Here is a 26,523-nt window from a genome sequence, read left to right as displayed (position 1 = left end):
GAACTACAGCACTGCTGCAGATTATGAGGCTTGAAAAAATAAATTCACATATAATATGCTGACTTTCTTTCATGTCCTTCAGACACTGCAGGGAATGAATGTTGCAATGGCTGAGCATTCAAATTCAGCTTGCCACCTACACAAAACCACATTATATGTATAGCAATAACAGCAGCATTAGAACAGATGCCATACATTGGTACCAACATCAAAATCACAGTTGCGGTCTTAATTTTGCACGGAATCGCTCCATAAAAAAAGAGTGCTGACGAATTAGAAACAAAACAAAATAGATTTTTATTGATATGTTTTACTTTGCTGGCAGACCAGAGCAAAGGTTTTCTGAACATTTAAAAGATGAAAAAGGTGAAGATTCCCAGAAGCGATTTATCTTGAAGCGAGATAACTCTAGTATTGATAAAGAAGACAACCAGGTTGGTTCTCGGTTCAAAAGTTGCTGGAATTTGTTCTTTGGTTTCTTTCTTTTCTTTTCTTTTCCTTTCTTTCATTCCTTTCTTTTTTTCTTTTTTTTAAAGTGGGCTGACTGCTGTTGTTTTTGTTCTTTTATTGTTGCTGCTGCTTTCTTTCCCTGCTCCTTTGTATCTCCCTCTCCTGTTTCTTCTGCCTAGTTTTCGCACATTGTGGAAGAGCATCAAGCCATGATCGCGTTTGTTTCAGCAACAGCAGTTTGCATGGGCAGTTTTGCTTGGCACAGGAAATGCTGCATGCTAAGGGGTTATTTGGAATGCTCAAAAGGCTCCCAACCCAAAGGAAGAACCTATTGTCAGTTACATTTTGAGAAATGGCTTTGGGACTGCCTAGCAATGATTCCAGTTTCTACGACCGTGATAAGGTGTATGGAGAGTAATTAACAGGTGAACAGTATCTGTAAAAGAAGGGAAGTGTTGCAATGAGAACTGATTCATTTTGCAATTATCCACACACAAGTCTTTAGTTGGGGAAAATAGTATTTCAGATTGCTCCACCATGGTGTTGCATTGCAGATGATGCTTATTTGCTCGATTTTGCATGTATGTATCAGAAACCTCCCCTCCTGTGTGCTGCTTGCCATTGTTAAATATACTAATGTGATGATGTATGCCAAAATGTGTATGTGCTTGGAACTGGCTAGGTTTACAGTCCTTTATTTATTTTTTAAAGTAAAATTGTGAAGTTATTCTTTCAAGAATCTTTAAAATCCAATCGAAATACATGCAGTCATTTTTTTTTTAAAAAAAGTAGAACTTCAAAATGGGTTTGAATCTGAATTAAGGTAAGCAAATATGTGTACCCTCATTTAGATTCCTTGCACTATGATTTATACTACTAAATCACTCAACACCTGAGTTGCCCCGTCCAGTTCATATGTTGAGTTAAGTACTGTTTTCTCACACATTTTCTTTTACAGTATGTAACTTCTTTAGGCACCTGGTGTTATAGCTGGCTTTCACATAAAAAATAAAAATAAAAAAGGGATCTAGACAGCATAGATTTTGAGGAAGGATGCATAATTTGTGTATGTCGTTTGGTGGGAGATACAGTATTGGTAAAGAACCAAGAACATTGTGGCTAGAGGCTATGGAGATTTATAGAAGGTCATTTCTTTTCCATTAAGCACTTCAGTATGTGTTACCGCCTTCTGGACTTTGCAGCAATGAAAGACTGTATTTTTCTCTTTTTTATGGCAATGACCCAAGGATTACTACTGAAATTATTAAAACTCTTGTGCATAATATTCTCCGAACCATTTCTCCTCATCATTGTGGAGGCTCTTTCAGCCTTTAATGCCATTCAGTTTTTCATGTTCTTTTCCTTCATTTGATTGATAACTTCACTTTTCAGTAGACTCTCTCTTCAAAAAAAAATTAAGGATCCCCTGGCTATTCAGGAGGATCTCGAGTATAAGGAACCAAAACCTCTAAATTCTAGCTTGCAGATTCACAAAAGTCTTTAAACAGAAAATACATACTCATGCTGTTTCATCTCTTTTTACACATAGGAAATGTCACAGCTATCATTGTTTAGTGCTAGAGCACCCATTTTTACACACAGAAGATCAGTTATCATTAACAGAGTCTCAAAAGTAAGGTTTATTTAGTTCACTTATCATTAAATTTATATGGCACAAAACAACAGCATACTGGTGCTGTGCTGGTGTGGCTAACAATGAAGAATAAAAACTATCAGATGCTGAAGACCTTGGAGAGCTCCTGTGAGCTAGAATGGGCAGAACTGTGTGAGAAGCACCCAAAGGATGCTCAACATATGGCAGCTTAGCTTAATCACAAAGAACCAAACAATGCCATTTAAAATAGAAACACTTCTGTATCATCCAACTTGATGCTGTAGGTATAACATCATGATTCACATGCCACCTGAGGAATATAACAATGCTGTCATTCTCATGCCTCATTTGTTTAAGTGAACATCTATTCTTTTCAACTGACAGTGACTTAACTGCAGTTTTTAGCAGCCCAACTTATATAATCCTCCTGGTTTGTTTTTTTTCATGCTCAGCAAAACAGAAATCATCCATTTAGAGATGACAGACGAAGTAAATCAATTGAAGAGAGAGAAGAGGAGTATCAGAGGGTGAGGGAGAGAATATTTGCACAAGATGTGAGTAGTTGTTTTAATTGCCTCTTTAGTGGCATATCTTTATCAGTAGTCAGTCAGTTTGCTCCGGTTCTGACTCTGTGGCAAGATTGCACTTTGTGGCAGGAGATAGTGGAAGAAAGAGTGTAAGTGACTAAAGTTTGATTTAATTTGGGTTGTGGGGTTTTTTGTTTGTTTGTTTGTTTTTTAAATACAGAGATGGAAGATTTTAAGAATATGGGACAAGATTAAATCTAATAGGGTAGGTGTGCTATACCTTTTCCTTCTTTGTGTAGGTGGCACAGGTGCCATTCTATAATACTGTCCTCTAGAACAGTGGTTCTTAACCTTTGTTACTCGGATGCTTTTGAACTGCAACTCCCAGAAACCCCAGTCAGGACAGCTGGTGGTGAAGGCTTCTGGGAGTTGCAGTCCAAAACTCCTGAGTAACCCAAGGTTAAGAACCAGTGCTCTAGAACATTGGCTTAAATGGACAGGTTTTTTTTCTATATCTTTTCTGCTACTTGATTTCATTCACAAATATATTCCAGTTTTTCTTATTAGTCATATGGAAGAGAGAAGGAACTAAATATTAATCTTGTGACCTGGCAGTTGTGTTAACTCATAAATAAGTGGGAAATAGATAAACGTACAAATATTTTAGACATATTGGATAAACAGGAAAACAAGGAAAACTGGGGTCTGTATATAAATATATATTAGGGCTGATGTCTGGAAGGGTCAGCTATGTGTACTGGAAGAAAAAAATCTACTTGCACAATATTTGGCTGTAGCTATGACATCATAGCTCCTCTTTTTGAATCATTTCACAGTACAATCAAATGCTTGTTTACTTAGAAGTAAGACATTCTGGGTTCAATGGACCTTACTCCCTTGTAAATGAGTTTAGGACTATAAGCAAAAATCTTGTTTTGTTTTGTTTTTGTTTACTCTGGTAAATGAACAACTGGTGAGAAAGTCCTAAAATCAACTAGTAGACCCAACTGGGGACCCAGTGAAAAATAAGAATTTAATTAACTTACTATTCATAAACAACTACTTACCTAATTGCTCATGTAATTAGATAAACAACTATTTATAAGTAATGGGATTTAGGTAAGTAGCTGAATGGTTAGCAGTTGATAGAATGGGTCTACTGTAGTTGCAACTAGCAGGTAGGTTTAGGCTGATAATCTATAACTATCTAAGTAATATTTTAAAAAAGCAAAGGAAAAGTTACAGCCTTGTGGAGTGTTTGAAGTACAAGCAGATATACAGTCTGACTGCCTCTAGGATGAAGGAGATTGTTCCTTGCTAGTGGATGTAGGGGAACACTCCAAGAGCCTTTTAAAATGAACTTGTCATTGCATCCTTATAGATGCATGATCACGGAGGAGGAGGAGGAAGTTTCATCTAGAAAGGACCTATCTTTTTCTCTTTTTTTGCAAGTGTTGTACACAGATGCCAAAAGATAAGAAAGTCAAAATTTCAACAAGGCAGCCACAATTGGGAAAGGAAAGGAATGGGAAAGAAAGAAGAAGGCAAGAGTAGTGGAACAGCTGTTCTTTCTAAGGCCAGTGGGGGAAGAAATCAGGTTAGTCTCACAATGTTCCACCTGTTGCATCCCTATACCCTCTTCTTTTCTAGTGGACTTGATGATTAGGTACCAAATTAGTCTCTCCCTTCTACCTAAGAGACAAGAATGTAAAGCTTCCCAGTACCCATTGGTGACCTGTTCAGTGTCTGCGGCCTCAAAGCTGACTGTCTCTAGGCTTACTGCCTCTAGGCTGAAGGAGGTTGTGCCTTGCCAGTGGAAACGTACATCTATAGGTACGCTCTACCCCACCCCCATATGGATGGATGACCAAATGTGTCCGAAAAGTGTGTCAACAAAGAGGTGTTATTGGGCTAAATGAAAAAGTTATCTGACTCAGTAAAAATCATCACATCACATACTATCCTTTTCCTTCATCACCCATTTGCCAGCTCTTTTGACAGCCTTCTGTCCTGGGTCACTAACAAAAAAATCCTGTACTTGGATACTAGAGCATAATGCATTTCAAGTACCTAGTAACACACACATCTGTACAAACCTGTTCTTGTGATTATAGCAGATTTTTCTTTGGCATAGAGAATGAATGTTTAATGTACGTCCTTCCATATCTGATAAGTGTCCCTTTGGATTTGTACACTCATTTTTTTAAAGAAAAGCTGATTACTACAGCCATCTAGTGTAGAAAACAGAAACAATATTCTAAAAATTTTACTCCTGGAATAAAACTTCACACTGGCCAAAATCCTGTTGCACAGTTATGCTTCTGTAAGAAAAGTGGAGTAACCTGTAGTGGCAACTTACTGCTATTTAAGGAGTCCCACATAGATCCCTGGTTGCACGCCAAGTCATGCCACTGGTGCACAATAATGAATCCAAGCAAGGACTCATTAATATGCTGTTGTGAATCGCACCATTGCTTTCCATCAGTGTAACTACACAGCAGGATTTTGGCCACTGAAGTATGATAGCACCAATGAGGTAAACAAGTCTTCCTTTCAATGTCAGTATATTTCAGTCCACCACAATAAGAATTCTAAAATTCCATTTCAGTAAATAATAATCTGAAACAGCTGTTTCACTGGCAAGGTTCCAAGAGGAACACCTGGAATTCAAGATGTGTCTACATTTTCATGCAGTATGACTATAATAGTTGTGAAAATTCACACTGTATGGATACAAATATACAAATCCAATTTTAGCTCAGTCTTGGATAGGATGAAGGATCAAGACCCAACATAAATTTTGTCTTACGGGAATCTGAGATGCATATATACTCAGGTTAGAAATTATCTATCACCTTTTCTATTTTATTTAAGTGATTAAATGATTTAAATGATTAAAAATACTATTAGATTATGATTAAAATACTATTATAGAAGCATTCATTTTTTAAAAAATTATGTTGTGTTTAAATTATGCTATCCTAACTTATTTGATATGGCCTGTATTGGTGTGATTGGAAACAAACGGTATCAAAAGAAAATTGAGCAGATTGGCAGCTGTAGAAACAGACAGGTTTGGGTTACGTAACAGGTGATGTAGAGTGAGTAATAAGCTGTTGAAGAAACACATCAAATATACTCTTGCTGAAACAGTTAACAACTACCAAATCACATTTTCAGTTAGTTAGTTGATGTAAGTGAAAACTGTTTCAAGATGCTAATGCAGTATTCTTGTTGCCTTTGAAAGGAGCTTCAGAATTTCAGATCATAACCCTTAGAACAATTTTTTTGACATTTTTATTCAGGAATACAATTTCTTAGCAATATGTAGACTGCAGTAAATTCCAATTTGATATGGTTTCAGTATTTGACAAACCGATGAGTTCAAATTACAGTTCAAGTTTTATTTACGTTCTATCTTTCTCCCCCAAAATCCCTCCAACCTTTGAAAATTTAACAGAAGGGTTCAAAGGTTTGATGCATCATCATGTGAGTGTTTAGGCTGAGACATAAGAAAAAAGATTGTTTCATAATGGTAAAACTTCTGTTACATTAATTTTATTATAACATGGCTGGAAAATAGCCTAGTGCAAGTGCTGAAACTGTTCTATACCTTCAGCAAAACAAAACAAGACAAAACAAATAAAAGCATCAAACTAGTTGTCCAGCAGAGTTCACATCCCCTTGGAAGCAACTGAGTGTGTGACACTGAGACCAGGTCACAAAACCCATTGATGTCATTAAACATGCTATCTCATCAATGTATTGTCCTGTTGTTATCAACTGAAGGCAAATTAATACAGATTCATGCAGCAAATGCTTGGCTATGTTTAGAAGACCATATCAGTTTTCATAAGGATCTGCTTTAGTCCGGCATTTTGCTATTCAGTAATTAGACATATGCTGTTGGCAGCTCATATACATGCATGATACACTAAAGAACTAAGTCAGTCATGACTAGAGGGAGAATTTCTGTGACATTTCACATTTTCTCTGCAATCCACATTTGAACTAATAAGCAAGTTCAAACATGTTTATGAGTAATCTGGCCTTTCTCACCAGATTACTCATAAACATGTTCAAACCCACCCATAAATTCAAACATAGGTTGCAGATAAAAATGGCATACCATAGAAATCTTCCCCCTAGTCATGACTGTAGTGAAGAAACACTTCTTCAGAACAGCATATCCTATACATGGGTAATATCCCAGGTTCAGCTGCAGGTATCTACAGTAAGGGCTGGGAATGGCACTTGTTTGAAACTTTGAGGATCTCCTGCCAATTGGTATAAACAACACTAAGCTAGATACTCAGTGTCACAATGCAGCTTCTTACATTACTGTACTTTATTTTACTTGTCTGCCATGAATCTACTGTAAGACGGATTTCAGAAATCACTGCATCATAGTATCTTCAGAAAACAATACAAAAGGAAGCATACCTCCCCAGTATCCCTCCAATAGTAGAGATTTCATCTCTGATATCAAGGCTGTACCTTCAAAGCCATTGGCTCCTGGGTATAAACACTGACTAGAACTTCTACGGTTGGCAAATCAGTCAGAGATTCAGGTTGGTTCCTCCTTCATCTTTTCCACATGAGAAAGACACAGAAAGAACCATGTACACTTTGCCAAGCTAAGTATTTGGTTAGCTCTATGTTGCATGAGGAAGTGAGGCATGAAGATCGGCTAATTTAACAGGTGAAAGGTTCTCCATTTTTGCCATGTACAGTATTAATACTGCATAAAGGATATATAAAGGATGGTAAACACAGAACAGATGATAAGGCATGAGGGAGAAGCCCATAACTGAAACATATATAGAAAAATTATTTATAAAGTTTATAAAATTTGTTTTCTGGCACATCTGAGTGTATCTGGGAACAGAGCTGGGTGATAATCGTCTTCACACTTTGGTGGAATAATACAGATGTTCTTGAGTTAGTTTGCTTGTCCATATGGATTTTGCAATGGAAGAATGTAGTACTCAGTTCTTTATTCAGGCCTTACATTATGGAATAATAGCAACTACACAAACAATTTACAGCAAAGTTCATTTAGGTGGTATGACTAAGTCATCGGGAGAAAGTTTTCAAGCCAGAGAGAGAGAGAGAGAGAGAGCAGAGAAGAAATGGAGAAACAAAAGCCAAACAACTGTGGGGATGGGTGTGTGGAAGAAATACATATTAGTGAGTTTGTTTATTTACAACGATCTGCTTCCTTTACAAATGGAGATGCCCATGCTGTTCTGACAGTCTAACCCATCCTGGCTGTTCTGGTTGTTCTTTTATGTTGTAGGTTGTATTTAAACCATGTTAGTTGCTATTTAGTTCTCAAAAAGATTAGTGGGGCTTAAGCTTTGGCTAATTTGTCTCAGTGATTTCAGAGTGAGACAAATGTGCATCTATGTCCGAATCCATCCCATTGCAGATTTATGGTGATGATGATGATGATTCTCTTGAATGCTGATGGTTGAAAGTTGTCAATCTTGGTTTACCATATATTTACTAACTCATTTACAGGTGAAGGCCAATAATCAAGTTGACAACTGAAGTGCATATCTAAATTAAGTAATTTACCTTCTAAGCCACACAGTTTTCCTCATTGATTATGTTTCATGTTCAGCTCCTAAGTTGTTCAAATGGTTGGCAGAACCAACTGGCTGTGGTGTCAGCAGGGCTTCTTGCCAGACCACTTGGGTCACTACTCTTCCCTTCTCAGATTATGGGCTACCCAGGCTGATGACTCTGTTTTAAAGAAAGTGTTTGATTTTGCATAAAATATTTTACAGTACATATATGTCAATAATAATAATAATATAGATATAAGAAAGATGGAAATTTAATATCAGAAGTAGTGTTACACATAGAAGACAGTAGGGTGTTTTTAAGCATGTAGGAATTGTTCAGCAGGCCCTTAAATAAAGCAATTTATGCATACATATATTCAGCTTTTTGTCCTACATTCCCTGAAATGTGTGACTGGAAGGCAAGTGAGAAATGTTAAGGTAGCATTAGCAATTGCTATGCTATGATAGTGTGAACATTAAGCAAATGGAGCATTGCGTATGAAAGAGCAAAGTGAATCTCAAAATTATAATCGCTAGCTCACTTCCCCTAAAGCTTCTTGGCTCTTTCCTTTCCTTTTTCTTTAAATAACAAGGGTAATATAATAAAATGTCTGTCTTCTGTGTCATGGAGACTACATCTGAGAAATAGATATTCCAGGAGATGGCATGGCCTTGTGCCAATTTCTGAAGCATGGAAGATGAATTGTACTATTATTGAGTGTATCCATAAGGTTGTAAAGTTGATTACACTGATACCCTTCAAGATACTGAAGAGGTAACAGATGTTTCACAGTATTTAATAAGATACAACTTTTTAGTGCTTATTTACGCTTATGCTTGACACAGGCAGCTCCAATATTTATCAGATGTGGTCTCTTCCCTTTGTCCCCACCAAAAAACCCTTGGATTTTGTATGCCAGTCTCAATTTCTGTAGTGTTTTCTTACACAAATTTCAGAAAACCTTGTTTGGCATTTAGCATGAGAAAAAGCAACAACAAGCTAATAAACAGAGTTGACAACAAATATATGGCCTTCTGGTTCTTGGCAAAGGTTGTACTATCAGGATTAAATACTACAAAACGAAAGTTTGACTATGACAGTTAATGCCTATATACTTTGACAACCTTTATTATTATTACCATGTAAGTTGGAATCATCACTGTTAGTTTACAATGATCTATTAGGGTAGATAAATATATATATTTCTTGGTTTCAGCTGTACAATACTAGCTAGGTTCATGTGAAAGCTTCAGCTGTATGCACTTCAAAGGAAAACTCTAGAAATGAACGTAAATCAATCCTGTAGCTTTTTCTGTCCATTTCATTAAGAACGGATATGTAGGAAATAAGTGGATGTTTGCAACACTAGACTTTTATCTGGCTTGTGATACATCTTCTGTCATTCTGTAGTAGGTTCGCAATTCTGGAAGCAAAAGCCCTGATTGCATTGCTGTCTGTCCTCTCCTCTCTCTTTCTCTCTCTTTTTTTTTTAGCTTCAGTGCAAGTTTAGCTGAAGCTTCTTTTGCTTCCCAAAAGCATTTACTCCATTCTTTATGAACAAAGAACAAACAGGAAAGACACAATCAACTCATAGTTATTCCTGGAATAGTGAACATAAATTAATTTCTCCACGTAAACAATTAATCAGTGTTGAAGTGACACATTCTTAGAAATAGATTTTTTTTAACTCTCTTTTTTAACCTCAACAGATCTTCTTTTTTATCTAAAAAAACCCACCACTTTTTTGTTACCCTTGTCAAAAACCTCCTTTTTAAAAATCTCCTTTCTTCTGAAATAAGTCTTGATATGATAACCAACAGTCACTGCTATTGTCAATCCCTCGTTAATAAATGTCCAAAGGCTCCTTGTTTCAGTGATGCATGAATTTCAATCTCTTAGCTTGACTATGGAAAGTGATTCTGTTTCCAGAAAAAATGAGATTGTTGAATGTTAAACATTAAATCCATTTTTTCATTTTGTTTTTCAGTCAGTTTGCTCCCAGGAAAACCTTTTGGTGGATAACAGGTGAAAATACATATGTGTCTATTTCAAATTTTATTTAATAAGCTTAAGTTCTGTTGTAAAAGTGCACTGCTTATACTTCCTATATACTTGTTCAAATAATTAGTATATGCCTTGAACTGAGAGTGAAGGACATAAAGACACAGGACACAATATTTTAGAGGGTTTTTTTTAAAAAAAAAAGTGAAATGAAAGATTATTTTAAAAGTAACACCAATGATATATGCCACTTGTTGTGGCCTGTTCCCACCTTAACTAGTGAGTCACATCTATGAATATCCTGGATTTCAAATCAAAGCCTACACTGGGTCACTGGGGTTTTTTTCTTGGTTGTTTAGGCTTATTTTTTTCAGATATATACTTTTCACTTAACATTGTTGCAATTTTGTTACTAAAAGTAAAAGGTGTCCTAAATGTTAGCCCACACATCAAAATAAAAGATAGATAATAATGGACTGTGTGGTCATTGCATGAAACATAATCATGTCTTCTGCTGAATTGCTGTTTTTTTTTTTTTTTAAAGCAGTGATAAATAATTATTTTAACTGCTGAAATTACTTTTACTTTTTCATTAACATTTTAAATTTTTGTTTCCTCCCCTTTATGTTCCACCAGGGTGTTGGAGGATAGTATGTGTAATGAAACTCTGAAAAAAAGACAGCTCTTCAGGTATGCAGATGAATATACCTTAACGTTTTTTGCTGACAGTAATATTTCTGTGAAATCAGAGGATCAATGCTAATTGATACTGATGTGGGTTTTGTCCCTCCTCATGGGTGTTTTTATTTTAGTAATCTTTGGGTTAATGTGTAACAGCAAAATAAAAACAAACACCAAAGCATAAAAATGAGAGGCAGCTTTCAGAAGCTGGTCACACACACCACATACCTCAGGACCTCCTCTGTGCTCTAGCACTCCCATCTATAAAGAGCTAAAAATGGAGAATATTTTGAAAACAAGAGAAACAAAGGCTCAATATAAGAAACACTCATTTGATAATAAATTAAGCAGTTGGAAAAATAAACCACTACATGGACAACACCTGAGAAATATTCATGGAAGGCATGAAAATAATTCAACATGGCCATGGCTAAAACTGGGGACCATTAAGAAAGAAACCAAAGGCTTGATTATTACTGCACAAGAATAAACAGTCCAGGATAATGTGATGAAAGCAAAGATTCAAGGAATTAGTGCTAACAGCAAACATTGACTCTGCCAAGAAAAAGATGAAACTGTGTCGCACCTCATCTGTGAATGTCCAAGAATTGCACAAAGAGATTACAGAATTAGACATGGTAGAGTGGCAAAGTCAGTGCACTGGTCATTAGGCAAGAAATGTAACTTGCCAGCCTCCCAAAACCCATGGGAACATCAGGTAGAGAAGGTGTCAAAAAATGAAAAAGTGAAGATCTTGTGGGATTTCCAGATCTAAACTAATAGACACCTTGAACATATCACACCAGGCATAGTAGTAATGGAATGAAGAAATTGTCAGGATAATTGACATTGCAATTCTAGGAGATGCCGGAGTTAAAAATAAAAAAAAAAAGGAAAAACTAACAACATACAGAGATCTGGCAATCAAAATATCTTACTTGTGGATGAAATATACCTCAGTGGCCTCCATGCTTAACAGAAGTAAATGAGATATGCTTTCCAAGTTCCTTTGTGTTTTAGAATGCAAGTCTGGATTATTGTTTTGTTAGCTGTACATATCTCCTCTGTTTGAGGTGCAGCTTTCTTCTGCTAGTGCTTCAAACAATTTCACAGTATCATTAGACCTCTGTGAAAGCAATAAACATAAAGCATGACTTTAGATGAAATTGGTTTTATTTTTGAGATGAAATGTCCTATTGTAAGCTGATGGAGTTATATGTACTTGGTGTGTATGAAGTTCAAGCTCCTATTTTGTGCCACAAGATAAAGAGACAATCAGTAAGCATTTTCAAAAAGCTTTGGTCTTGGTTGTGTGTGGTGAAGGACAGTGTTAGTGGGTAACACTGTACTTCACCACTCACACTTTTAGAAGGGTAAAAGTGTAAGTCATTTTTGTGATGAGTTAAGGTTTTGAATAGCATCTGAGGAAATTGCATGTTCCCAGTTTTTATAAAAGTGACATATTTTGTTACAATTTATATTCAGCTTAGTATCTTCAGTAGTTTGCTGATTGCTTCATGACTATTCAAAAAAAAATAACTTCTGTATAAAGGGGCTCAGAAAAATAATAATAGATGCTTGAGTGCTAAGAGCATTGGCACAAGTGTTATTCTAGTAAGACAAGTATGAACAGACAAGGAAATGTTCACTGCAGTTGTATTGAATACATTAGACCTTGTAAAAGAACCAGCCAAGTAATTATGTGAGAAGTGGATAAATAGGCAGGTAGTCAAAGAGACCAAGACTAAAGGGCAATACAAAGATGAATAAGAAAGAATAATTATAGTAAAGCAGAATTAAGAGGTTTAAGACTACAATATAAAACCTTTTTTGATGGGATGCAGAGGAAGGGAGAGCTGGTGAAGGAGTCTGGAGAAGTTAAAATGGTGCATGGGAGGCTGGGGGTGGGGAGGTGGAAGACTCAAAAATAGTGTTTGAAAAATTCAAGATTGTTCTGGATCAAACTGGACAGTTCATTGTATGTGTGGATATATTTTAAATGTACTATTTTTTTAAAAAAATAAAAGATTATATCTCACACAAAGATAAATGCTTAACCTGTTCCTCTGGCACTGGGTTTCAGACAAAATTCCCTTACTCTGAAGCTGCTGGACAACAAGAATAGCAGCTTCATTATTTAATTTTTAATGAAATCTCCACATGAGGAAGAAGATTAAACCCAGTCTCTACTTGCCAGGGTCCCGTTTCTCCTTGTCCATGATTTAAAAACAAAATGCAAACGTAGTAAATGCAGTTTACACATTCAACGTATCATCTTCTTTTATCCTTACAGTGGTCAGTTTCAGATGTTTGTAGCAGAATATCATTTGTCACTAATTAACAACACCAACATTACTCTTTCCCTTTCCTTTTTAGAGGGGTTAAGCAGTAATATTTAAAAATAATCTACAAAGAAGGAAACATACCACAGATTTTTCTTTCTTTCTTTCTTCTTATCAGAGCATTGCACAATTTTAAATTATGAACATATATGAAATATAAGTAACATTAAAAACAAGTTAAAATGTTAAGATAATTAGATTATTTTTGAGCAGAAGAGGGCTGCTTTGTCAGCATTATCTCAACTATATGTGCAATCCCTGTTTTTTTAACTTGATTTTGTTTATGCATGAAATTTGAATCCCATGGGATTCAAATTTCAGGCAAAAACAAAATCAAGTTTAAAATATATATATGAGACACTGATTTTAACAAAGGAACTTTTTATATATATATACACATTTTTATACACATAAACACACACACTTTAGCTGATCAGGTTCAGGTTTCCAGCAACCTAGATTAAATTAATTTTGATCTAATGTGTGTTTTTATATACCCTTTCCTTCCGACTTTGGTGCTCTAGGGGGAATAGAGATAGTACGAGTAAGACATCTGGGAGTCGGCAAAGCAGTACAGATAATGAATTGAAATGGACAGATCACCAGAGGCCATGGAGCAGCACAGACTCAGACAGTTCCGGTCGCAACTTGAAGCCAGCCATAACAAAGACAGCAAGTTTGGGTGGAATATCTGTTCTGACAAGAGGAGATAGCTCATCAAGTAACAGAAGTACTGGCAAACTGTCTAAAGCAGGTAGCTAGTACTGTATTGGGTTTGTCAATTTTCTACTAAGCATGAACATTATGTTGGTGGACCTGGCTATAATAAGTGATGTCATTAGCTTTGTCCAGTAATTTAAAGTATAATGGTATTAAAAACATGAAGCATCAATATTGGCTCAATATATATTTTCCCATGTAAATGACTTTATATGTGATATGCACTAGAAGGTTGCATTACTTTCATGAAAAGGTTGTTTCCTAAACCCACAGCATCTGTCTGATGAAGCATAAGGAAATAGAACATGAAACAACGTGCATTATGAAGAAAAGTAAGCAAACATTGAATATAACAATTGGGAAACAAAAGAATCAGTCACTGAAGTTTTGCATTTTAATTTGGTGGTTGTATATTGAGATCATTTCTCACTGGGAATGCAAACAAAACAAGAGTATAATTTTTACCAATGTTTGTGACCTGGAAATGAGACACTAATTAATGTACACAGAATACCCAGTATCTTTTATAACCTTCTAGTATTAAGTTCATTTTCATCTGAAATGTCATCATAAAGGAAATGTCTATTCATTTTAATGTTAAGCAATGCTAGTAAGCTTTGATACTTAAATCTTACTGTACTTCTGAAAGATGCTCAAGTGTAGACTTCAGTAAGCTTCAGATGGCAGGAATTTTCAAGTTTGTGGACAGGAATGATTCTGTGTGTGCCAGTGAGACTTAAGTTCATGAGTAAGATAGCAAAGTACATGTTCCAGGTGATTTTAAAAACCACAAGAAAATGTAAGAAAGAAGGTAGTCTCATAAAACCCAAATCATAATGCAAAACTGCATGGGAGAAGCAAAGACCCAGGAAATATTTCTGCTATTATGTAAGTTGTCCCATCTTTGCCAGATATTTTCCTCTGTTTGCCTTAGCATTTCATAACACTTCAAGTTGGCTAGTTGGCTAACACACAGTTTAGTATGAGAAGCGTAAGTCCTAATCACTCAACCCCTTCTCCTCTTCCTCTACTTTCTCCCCTTGTATGTGGTGATAGAATACCATTTGTTTAATTTGAACTACTCTCTACCTTCCTGATTCACAGACAAAATATTGTTAAGGATTATATTTTGTTCAGGACTTAAATAACCCTTGATTTCCTGTGGAGCCAGGAAATCATTCAGTCATCATCATGCACAAAGGAAGGACAGGATGTCCATCAGATCTGAAGCATGCCTCTTAATGCTAAACTATGTAAACTGTGGGTTAGTAGTATGTCAAGAAGGTGTGTAAGAGTATGGTCTTGAATATATTCGCGAAGGCTTTCACGGCAGGGATCTAATGGTTGTTGTGGGTTTTTCAGGCTCTTTGGCCGTGTTCTGAAGGTTGTTCTTCCTAACGTTTCGCCAGTGTCTGTGGCCAGCATCTTCAGAGGTGTGCTGTCCTCTGAAGTGCTGTCCTCTGAAGATGCCTGCCACAGAGACTTGCGAAACGTTAGGAAGAACAACCTTCAGAACACAGCCAAAGAGCCCGAAAAACCTACAACAACCATGGTCTTGAATAATTCTAAGCATCTATCTATCTATCTATCTATCTATCTATCTATCTATCTATCTATCTATCTATCTATCTATCTATCTATCTATCTATCTATCTATCTATCTATCTATCTATCTATCTGTCTGTCTGTCTGTCTGTCTGTCTGTCTGTCTGTCTGTCTGTCTGTCTGTCTGTCTGTCTATGTCTCAAATTTAAAATATAGATCTAAATAATTAGCATCACACTGGTATGTGCCAGTGTTTTGGATTCAGAGAGAGTGTTCATTCTTGAAAGCAAATCATTTTTAGCACTTCACATTTTTCACCTTCAGGGTGTTTTCCAGACTCTAAATTCATCTCAGCTTCTAATCCTTTCGTTAGGCAGATCTTTCATATCTCCCTCAAGTTGTGCTACGTTCTTTACTGTGCTGCAGAGCCTTTTAGCAGAATATTAGGGAACTGTCAATAGGCACCTGCAAGCACAATGAGATGATAAGTGGAAGAAGACACCTTTAGGATGCACAGATGATTACATGATACAGGGCAGCTTTCACTCAAATATCCACCATGATATTTCAAATGCATCACAGAATCTGAAAATGGAAATGGATTTTTTCTCCATTGGACCATAAGATGGATAAAGTATATTGTTGATTCCCACCCACTGTCTTTCAATAAAATATTATAGTCTTGTGGCACATATGATACTAACAACTTTTAGTCTTTGTATATTTTATCTGATGAGATTATCTACAAAAGATTATGCCAAACAAAACTCATTAGTCTTTAAGAACTCACAATATACTTTGTTGTTTATGCTACAGTTATAGAAGTTCAGTATCACTTTCAATGATAAAGGGCTCTGGTATAGTATACAGAGTGACCAAAGACCATTTTAGGGCAATATTTTGTGGCAATAACATTCAACCAGATGCCTGGGGAAGCCTGCAAGCAGGACATGAATACAATATTACCTTCCCTCTGATGCCCTTTAGCAACTAACATGCAGAGACATATATAATATATTAGAGGTTAAAAACAACTACCTAACTAGTAGCTATTGATTCTTCTACCCTACATAGATTTGTCTATCTATACATAGATTTGTCTATGTAGGGGGAGGGACATAGATTTGTCTATGTAGAGGGAGGTGCCAGAGGATTGGAGGAGGGCTAATGTTGTCCCTATCTTCAAAAAGGGCAAAAAAGAGGAACCTGAGAACTACAGGGCAGTCAGCCTGACATCAATCCCAGGCAAAATTCTGAAACAGACCATAAAGCGGTCATTGTGCAAGCACCTAGAAAACAATGCAGTAATAACTAGAAGCCAAAACGAATTTGTCAAGAATAAATCCTGCCAAACTAATCTGATCTCGTTTTTTGATCAGGTCACTTCCCTTATAAACAGAGGGAATGCTGTAAATGCAGTATATCTTGACTTCAGCAAAGCATTTGACAAAGTGCCTCATGATATCCTGACTAGCAAGCTAATTAGGTGTGGGCTGGTTGGATCAAGTGTCAGGTGGATACACAATTGGCTATAGAATCATACTCAGAAGGTGGTGATTAATGGGTCCTTCTCTAACTGGGAGGAGGTAAGAAGTGGGGTACCCCAAGGCTCAGTCCTGGGCCTGGTACTCTTGAATATTTTTATTAATGACGTGGATGAGGGAGTGGAGGGAATGCTTGTCAGATTTGCAGATGATACAAAATTGGGCGGAATAGCTAATGCCCTAGAAGACAGAAACAAAATTCAAATGACCTTGATAGGATGGAGCACTGGGCCAAAAGCAACAAAATTAAATTCAGCAGGGATAAGTGCAAAGTACATGCCCCCAGAAAACGAAACCAATTGCAATGTTACAAGATGGGGGATACCTGGCTCAACAAAGCTACAAGTGAGAAGGATCTTAGAATCGTTGTAAATCACAAGCTAAATATGAGCCAACAGTGTGCTATTTTAGGCTGCATTAATAGAAGTATACAGTAGTTTCCAAATCCTGCATGGCGCTAGTCCCCCTCTATTCAGCACTGGTTAGGCCTCACCTTGAGTATTGTGTCCAGTTCTGGACACTACACTTGAACAAGGATGCTAACAAATTGGAACAAGTTCAGAGGACGGCGACAAGGATGGAGGCATTCAAGAAAAACTTGGATAATCACCTGGCAGATATGCTTTGATTGTATTCCTGCGTTGAGCAGGGGTTGGACTTGATGGCCTTGTAGGCCCTTTCCAAGTTCACTTTTCTATGATTCTATTATTCTATGATTCTAATCTCCTTTCAAAGCCATCCAGTTAGGCAGCCAACATTATGTTGTGGTAATAAGAACTCTTCTGCTATCCTAATGTCTTTCACTGTCTCGAGAGCTATTCCCAGAAATGAGTTGGATCCAAACCCATTAGTCATATCTGAGGTACACCCAGAGAAATTCATGAGTTGTGCCTTACTCAAATTCTTTTGATTTCAAGACATCCACATTATATGTGGTTAAGACTGAATGCAAACCATTAAATGGTTCAGAATTAAGGAAAAATCTGTATTGAAAACAGCCAAGTTCACCATGGGATGACAGGCTCCCTAACATACATACTAGTTTCTAGCTTCCCCTTCCATCTATAAAGTTCCTAAGAGGAAAAAGTAGAATCTGTTACATCCCACTCTTCAAACTATTTCTATCCAGCCATGTAACTGGGATATGTCTGAGATATACTAACTACCAGACATCAACAGTGATCAATGCTCATTTAAGGACGCATCCCCTAGTCATCAAAGCCCATTAAGGAAATATATCAAAAGATTAACAATAGAAAAAGATAAATAGAAAGTTTGGCATGTTTAGCAGACTCAATATAATTGTAGATTGATTTGTAAGTTTATATTCCACCTAATCAATAATGCCTGAGATAGCTTACAACCAAAAATATTTTAAACATTAAACCATGTGATGTGACTGCCATTTCTATCCAAAGATGACAATTAGCTATTGAGCCCTATAAAGGCCAATAGCCCAATTAGCTATTGAGTCCCCTCAACATCCCTCTTCAGCTCTGTCCTCCATCTTCTCAGCAGGCCAAGTGCATGATTTTACATGTAGGATAGGATAGGTATGCAGTGCAGGATTGGTTGAGCAATTATCAGTCTGTGCAAAAATCGTGATTGCTGAAGATATTCAAGGTATCAGGTGCCATGACTCTGCAGTGAAGTGTAAGGATAGGAGAGATGCTGGGAGGTTTAGTTCCAAAAAAAAAAAAAAAAAGCAACTTTCCCAAGCTGTGGAAAAGGGGATTAGCCATCCCCATGAATCATTCCCACAGAAGTTAACTTTTAAAGGTCTGGTTTTCTCCAGCTTTTGACCTTCATACTTTAAAAGGATGGAGTTTTTATGTTAGGAGATGCTAAAACTAAATACAGTACATCACATATTTATTCCTATTCCCACATGTTTCTCTGAAAATTCAGGTTTACCTATCCTATATATTTGCCTAAGACCCAATCACACTTAAATGAAATTTCTTAAGGTACAATTCAAGCTACAGTGGACCCTTGACTTACAGACGGCTTGACTTACAGACTTTTTGAGTTACAGACTTCTCTGGCCGCAAAATTTAGGTTTGACTTGCAGACTGAGATTTGACTTACAGACCAGAAAAAAACCAAAATGGAACAAAAACGGCCTGTTAATCGGTTTTCAATGCACTGTAGGTCAATGGAGACTTGACTTACAGACTTTTCGACTTGAGAACTGCCTTCCAATACGGATTAAGTTCTCAAGTCAAGACCCCACTGTACTTCAATGACATTAAAATGCACTGTTTGTTCCCAAATAATTTTTTAAAAAATGAGTGGTTTGTGAGTTTCCCCCTTTAAATCTTGTTTATTTTGAAATCTTGTCAAGATGTAGGAGTGGAAAAAGCCTGAAGACACTCAATCAAAAGTGTTCAGGTGCGGTAGGGTGATGGAGAATAAGATTGATTATCAAAGCACTCATAGTTTCCAGCACAAGGACAGAAAGTGAAGCTGTCAATCAGCCTAAGGAAGTGAGAAGAAATAATGTTGCTAGGAAAATATCCAGAAGTACTTGCCAGATGTAAAAAAATGATTATTTAAAGCAATAATAATTTTAAAAAGCACTCTACCCAAATTCTGCTTCATGCTATCCTGGAGCAATTCAAGCTTGTAGTTGGTAGCATATGCTTCTTGGATAATATAGTGCCTGCCAGACCTTTGATTTCATTTCTTAAAAGAGCCAATTTTACTAAAAGGGATTAGACAGATTCATGGAGAACAGGCCCATCAGTAGCTACTAGCTATGAAACCTAAATAGAACTTCTCTATTTAAAGGTGATAAACAGCTCAACACCAGATGCTGGCCACAAAAAAACAGGGTGGCTGTAGTTTTCATGCCCTTTTTGTAAGCTTGCAAAGGTCATCTGGCTAGACAATCCTGGGAACAAAAAAAGCTTCACTAGATAGAATTTTCGTCAGATCCACCAAGGACATTATTTTCTTATATGCATAGCTCAGAGATTTTTTTCTTTCAGATTACACTTCCCAGAATCCCCCAGCAAGCATATAATTCTTGACAGGGAAGAATTATAAATCATACTGACCAAGATCCTTTCACTGTATGCAATCATGTAAGGGCAACTATGCAAGCTATCTGTTATCAGGCTGCCAAACTCCTTTAAAACATCACATTCTCATTTTGCATTTGCTTGTAGCATTAATGATGGACATAAAAGATGTAAACTGTGGTAGGTGCCTAAAATTTTAGCTTCCAGGATTATTGCTCATTGATGTTTACAAATGCCATTATGCTATATATGTAGTGTCCAGTTACACGTCGTTGGGGATTATGCCTAATTTTGTGATATAGCATCAAACTGACCCATAACTAGTCCACATTCTCACCTCATGGGACCATGAACCTTGTTTATCTTGACTACTTACTCTCTCAAGCTGACTTACCTTACAGTGTTGTTCTGCAGATAAACAATGGGGAAGAAGAGAAGGATGTGTAGCTCACTGGAGGAAAGGCAACATAAACCAGACACATATATCTTTGGGTTTTGTTTTGTTTTGGTCTGTCTGTTTGTTTAAGTACTTGTTGTGATGCTTGCCATGTGGTCCCTGCTTGTTTCACCAAACAAAGCTCACACTATGTCATCCCACCAGCTGACCCCAATTGTGACGTTCACTCCTTTGATGCATCTGTGTGTTGTGTCCTCACAAAGGGTTCAATCTTCTCTTTCCCTCACTGCCACCAGTGGATTTCCTTTATCCACAATATAAAAGACTTTAGTCTGGTAACTGCCAACAGAACTTATTTATTGAAGTGTTTCAAATTTAATCACAATCACAAATGTTCTTCAGATGTTCATTGTACACAACCAAATCATTGAAATACCATATATCTTGCCACATAACCAATCACCCCCTGCTCTATCTATTTATCTTGACCAGCTTATCTCTATTAATATCTGTTCCTTCTCTTCTCTCACTATCTCTCTGACTATCGCTCTGCAAATTCTATCTCTCCTATCTTTCTCTTATCCTATCTCTTCCTGCCAAACCTTTATATATATGCTGACTCCACCCCTCCAATCCTCTCATAGGCTCATGCAAATGAGATCCTGACTATGAGTGACAGGAGTGATGTGGGGCAATCGTCACACTTGTAGTTTTCATCTATATTAATAGTATACTATAATTAAAGCCACAAAAACACTAACACTCATAATCAAATGAAAAACAGCAAATACAGTAAAACAGGAAGATATATCTGGTTAACCTAAATCAGTGGTCCCCAACCTTGGGCCTCCAGATGTTCTTGGACTTCAACTCCCAGAAATCCTGACCAGCAGAGGTGGTGGTGAAGACTTCTGGGATTTGTAGTCCAAGAACATCTGGCGGCCCAAGGTTGGAGAACACTGACCTAAATGGTTTTGAGCTGGCAATGAAACAATTGAACTATTCAGACCCCCAGAGCCATTGACACACAGTACCCTGGGCTGATTGGAGAACAGCTTGTCTTGATTATCGTGTTTGGCCTAAGGAGAAGGATGATCATGATTGGCATAAGGAAAAGGAGCCTTCCGGGTATTTGTGTCCCAACACATTCAAAGTTTTAAAGATAAGCACCAGTGCTTTGCATTATAGTGCATAGGCAGCAGGAGCAGCTCCTTCAGAATTGGTGTGTTATACTTCTACTAAGTATTATTCTGCTCTACATTTTATACCAGTTGAGGCTTCTGCCTCATCATCTTCAAGAGGAGCTCAATGTATAACACACCACTGTAATCTACTCTGGGGTTTTCCAGAGCCACTGTGACCAGAGTAAGTCCAGCTAAGATACTTTTATCAGTGTTTCAAAATCAGTTGTTAAGACAAGGAAGATCAGCCTGTTTGTACTTATCCAGCCTTTCTTCCAAAGGTCGTATGTCAAATGACTAAAGCCATTACAGTACTATATACAGACCTGAAGCAAGATTGAAACTGGTTTAGATCAGGAATGGGAAGCTGGGAAGGTCCAGGGACTAACTTTTAGCCAACAGATTTTTACATACAGAGACAAAGAAGAGGGAGACAAAGCATCTCTGTCTTTGTAAAGGTCTTTTAGAGGGATTGGGCAAAGTAAGATTTAGACTGTGTTCTTTGTATACTCAGTTTTTGAGTAATCTACACAGCATTTGTCATCTAAATTTTCTACATTAGTACACAGGTTGCTTTCTAAAGTGGTGGCACTCACAAAACCGTCAACAGAGAACAGAATTCCAGTAGTGTGGTAATATTTTGTCACAGAAATTGACTTACCCTCTGTTTACACTTTAGATATTATGACATATTAAAGTCATAACTGACAGAGAGAGAGAGAGAGATTTTAATTTAAAGTTTGTCTTTTGCCAACAATTACTACCTGTTGCCGACATATGATAAGGCATAATGGTTAGAAAGAGCTGCATTAGTAAAGCTATAAATCAATACTAAGACTGGAAAGGAGACTTAATAATTTAAGAAATTCCTCAAGTTACTCCTCTGGTTTATGACATCATCAAAATCCTCAGTTAGAATCATGTAGTGATATATAGAACCAGAAAGTTGGCATCATTAGGGGAGGGGCATTAATGAGCTATTAAAATGTGAAGGTTTATTCTCTCTTTATTTTGTAGTACACTCTGCTAAAATCTCTCTCCTGTAGTTCTTCAGATAATGGTTTAGCTTTGATGACAAGCCAATACTCACAAAGCACAATGGCCATTCATAGCATTGTAGGGCAGTTGTAATTCCCATTAAAGGCATTGCATAACTTGGAAATTTAAAATAAGAAATCATAGGAATTTTGACTTCCACCTCCAGTGGCTGAGCTGTAGTTCGGGAGCAAGCAAAGTGTGGCCTTCCAGATGCAACTCCCATCATCTCTAACTCGCACAACCACTGGTGAGAAATGCTGGGAGGTTCAGTCGAATAAGGTCTGGGGAGATGCACTTTGCCTATGTCTGCTTTTGTTCATTTAACTAACAGAATATGAACTCAGTGTGCATTGAAAAAAATCCACAAATTGGTGAACAATTTGCTGTGTCTTTTTTTATTTAACTTTTTTTTTACTTTGGACTCAATGTCATTTCTAACTGAATAAATCATTGTGTTCCCAGCTGGAAAGGGTGCAGTGCTATGTTTTGTTACTCATTCACAACTTGATCTACTGTCTTCCTCCTTCTGAAGCACAACACTTTTCACATTCTTCAAAAAACTTGACCAAGCTCTGCCCCCTCACCACTGAAAGCCCTGCTGCTTGGTCAGCTCAGCATCCAGGGTTTCTTTTGTTTTGTTTTATGGTTTAAATTCACAATTTGACATCTCACCAGACAACACAAGAATCTTTGGTTTCACAAGATTAAAAACAGGATATGGTCAATTATCAACAGGAGACAGTTTTTAAAAACAGAAAGACAGAAATCAATGGGCTGAATGGCAAGTGAGGTAATTTGATATTTCGATAATTTAATAATGACTCTGCAGGTAACTTTTAATGGGTTAAAACTGGAATCTGACATGGACGGATATATATATATATGAATATGTAGCTTCATATATATCTCCATGTTCTCACACATACATATATAAATACCCACCCATGTGTATTTGAGAGAGAGAGAGAGAGAGAGAGAGAAGCCAGCATAAAAGGCATAAAACAAGTTTTATAAGGATGGAGTACAAGAAACAGAAATGGAGGACCAATAGAAGCAAAAGGAAGATAAATAAGGCCTTGGTGCTGAAATTACACGAGAAGCTTGAAAAATGATGGGAAATGGCAGGAAAAATAACAATATGTAGATAGCAGCAGCTATTTGGTGTTTCGAAAGGTTAGATATGTATGTTTTGCTCACAACTGTGGTCTTTGAAAGTGGAAACAATGATTGCTATTAATGATTGCTAAGGGAGCATATCAAGAAGTGAATTTCAAAATGCATACCAATTTTAAACTTGTGTCTGAACATGCACACACAGACCCAAAGCAGGGATAGCAACATGCAGAATAATTAGAAGTAGTTATTAAGGTGTTATATTATGACAGCTGATAGTCAATTAAAATGGAGTTGATTAATCTCCTACTTTCTAATTCTCCAGTCATCAATTTTTAAGAAGAAAACACATAGTACCAGAATCTCAATGTACCCTTATTAGACACTGAAGGAAACATGGGCTTCTATTTCTCAGACTGTTAAGTTACCACTCACTCTCAGAAAGAAACATCGTTTTTAATATTTGTTTTTCATTCCTTTTCATAGGGAAAGAGCAAAGCCAAAATAGCCCTAGAAGAGAAGCAGGTATTCTGTTATCCCTTAACCCAGCCAATAAAAACAGAGCTCACCTATTACTTTTAGCTGTTTAACCTATCAGTTCAAATGATACACAGCTGTAGCCCTTAATGTAATTCAGTTTAAGTCTGAAACCACTGGACAAGTTTAATAAGATGATGTCCGACTGTCACCTCACCAGGCAGAGCACAGCCATAAATCACCTACTCTGTGACCCATGGTTAGCTCAGATTTATAGATATTTATTTACATTTTCATCTTATGTGATGAGCTAGCCTCACCAATATATGCCACCACTCCTATACTCTATTTTGTTTGTGCTGTTTCCTTGCACCTCCATGGTTGATTATAAATATGTCAGCAGGGTTCAATTCTGTATTTTCAAGAATGGCATTCAGGAAGTTACATAGGGTGGAGAAAGAACAAAATACAGATGAAGTTACCAGGTGTTGTTTTTTTAAGTCTGACATGCAGACCTTCTTTAATACTGTGTATTCATATGTAACTACAGTCTATAATAGAAGACCTTTCTTTTACAGGTTCAGAGTCTTCCAGCAGCGCTGGGTCCTCAGGATCTCTTTCACGAACACATCAGCCTCTCACAAATGCATCTGTTGTCCCTGGAGTTACAACCACCTCTTCAAGCAGCATTCCCTATTCAGAAAATGGGATAACTGGCCAGGTAGTGCCAAGCAACACCAGCTATATCATTCTTCCACTTGAAGCTGCAGGGATACCACCAGGAAGTATCCTGCTCAATCCACACACAGGTCAGTCCACTTTGCCATTCATCCTTTCTTGTGTGTGTGTATGTTTTCTTGAAGAATAAATATATTTATCACTGATGTGTATAATTTTCAAATAATATACAATAATCACATACAGTGGTGCCCCGCATAGCGACGATAATCCGTTCCAGAAAAATCGTCGCTATGTGGATTCGTCGCTGTGCGGAACAAAAAAGCCCATAGGAATGCATTAAAACACGTTTAATGCATTCCTATGGGGAAAAAACTCACCGTTATGCGCAAAATCCTCCATACAGCTGCCATTTTCGCTGCCCGGTAAGTGAGGAATGGGCACAAAAACACTGCGGGCGGCCATTTTTTTACCTGGCGGCCATTTTGGAACCGCCGATCAGCTGTTCTAAAAACATCGCTATGCGAAAATCGGTAAGTGAAACAGCTTAACGATCATCGCAAAGCGATGTTTTACCATTTAAAACATTGCAATGCGATAGCAAAAACGATCGCAAAAAAACATCGCTATGCGGATTCGTCGTTAAACGGGGCACCCGTTATGCGGGGCACCACTGTATTTTTAATGTGACAGTATCTGTGTTACATAAAGTTTTGGTTTAATTATTGTCACTTGCGGCAAGGCAAGAGATAGCTGAATGGCGGTGAATGTTAAGCAAAACCTCACATCAGAAGGATAGTATAATCGTGTCTGGGACCTTGCTTATATTGACCAAGGAAGTTAAAAAAAATCAGAGGCTATGCAGACATTTGCAGTTTTCACACTACATGGTTTCCCTTTATATATTTTGCTTTTGAGAATGACTAGAAATGGAAACAAGCTCTGAACATACAGTACATGGTAACTTATAGGCAAACTATTAGAGTGAACAAGAAAAGATAAATACAGTATATGACATGACAAAGTATGTAGATTAATGGGTAACATGCTGTAGTTTCCTACTAAGGAGCCTCAGAATTGCAGCACGGTCATTAAGACTCAGTAGTGCACCAAAAAGCTGTGTGGAAATGTAGATCATAGTTTGTCAACACAGAGGCAGAGAATGTATAGCTGGAATTAAATTTTTCATTAAGAGTCATTTAGTGTCTCTTAAGAACTTCCTGAATAACATATTATTTGAAAGAAGATCAGCATGGGCTAGATACAACACTGTAAGTTCTGTAGAGGGGACAGAGTTTCTGCTGGTACCAAATCACTATTTCATGGCTTCAGCTACAGTGCAATTAAACATTTACATTTTAATTATTTAGGCTGCAATCCTAAGAACTAATTTTTGGCAATCAGCCCCATTACACTCACTGTAGTATCCTGAGTAGATGTGCAAAAAAAGTGCTGTTAATCAGAAAACTGAATTAACTGATGTAATAACCTCTCTAAAATCACAGGAGACACAAGACACTTATGCAATAAAACAGTATTTTATTACATACAAATGAAGAATAGATTTTAAATGATTTGTGAATTACCTAATTTACTGTTACATTTCAATCTTGTTTGCAA

The 26,523-nt window shown here is 37.0% G+C and overlaps 1 protein-coding gene and 1 long non-coding RNA gene across 23 annotated transcripts in view; one reads left to right on the top strand and one right to left on the bottom strand.

Moving 5' to 3' along the window:
* ARPP21 (cAMP regulated phosphoprotein 21) overlaps positions 1-26,523 on the top strand; it is a 161,653-nt gene that overhangs the window by 77,528 nt on the left and 57,602 nt on the right. For 11 of the 22 annotated variants that reach the window (XR_012088470.2, XM_073003832.2, XM_073003822.2 and 8 more), the window contains exons 10-15: positions 326-434; positions 2,518-2,619; positions 10,151-10,188; positions 10,801-10,854; positions 13,712-13,944; positions 24,804-25,034. Coding sequence is in view for 20 of the 22 variants with exons in the window: in XM_073003832.2 (XP_072859933.2) it covers positions 326-434; positions 2,518-2,619; positions 10,151-10,188; positions 10,801-10,854; positions 13,712-13,944; positions 24,804-25,034 (767 nt within the window). In the remaining 2 variants the exon portion in view is untranslated. Of the gene's footprint in view, positions 1-325; positions 435-2,517; positions 2,620-4,044; positions 4,190-10,150; positions 10,189-10,800; positions 10,855-13,711; positions 13,945-24,803; positions 25,035-26,523 lie in introns of all 22 variants that reach the window. The other 11 variants (XR_013537400.1, XM_073003833.2, XM_073003826.2 and 8 more) reach the window with 5 other exon arrangements.
* LOC144583555 (uncharacterized) overlaps positions 3,018-26,523 on the bottom strand; it is a 457,862-nt gene continuing 434,356 nt past the window's right edge. Inside the window, exon 2 of the long non-coding RNA XR_013537401.1 lies at positions 3,018-3,067. This is a non-coding gene — a long non-coding RNA (uncharacterized LOC144583555). The remainder of the gene's footprint in view (positions 3,068-26,523) is intronic.

The sequence above is a fragment of the Pogona vitticeps genome, chromosome 6 (assembly GCF_051106095.1).
Source record: "Pogona vitticeps strain Pit_001003342236 chromosome 6, PviZW2.1, whole genome shotgun sequence".
NCBI classification, from domain to species: domain Eukaryota; kingdom Metazoa; phylum Chordata; class Lepidosauria; order Squamata; family Agamidae; genus Pogona; species Pogona vitticeps.
The sequence above is the reverse complement of the archived record's forward strand: the minus strand, read 5'-3'. Positions and strand labels throughout refer to the sequence as shown.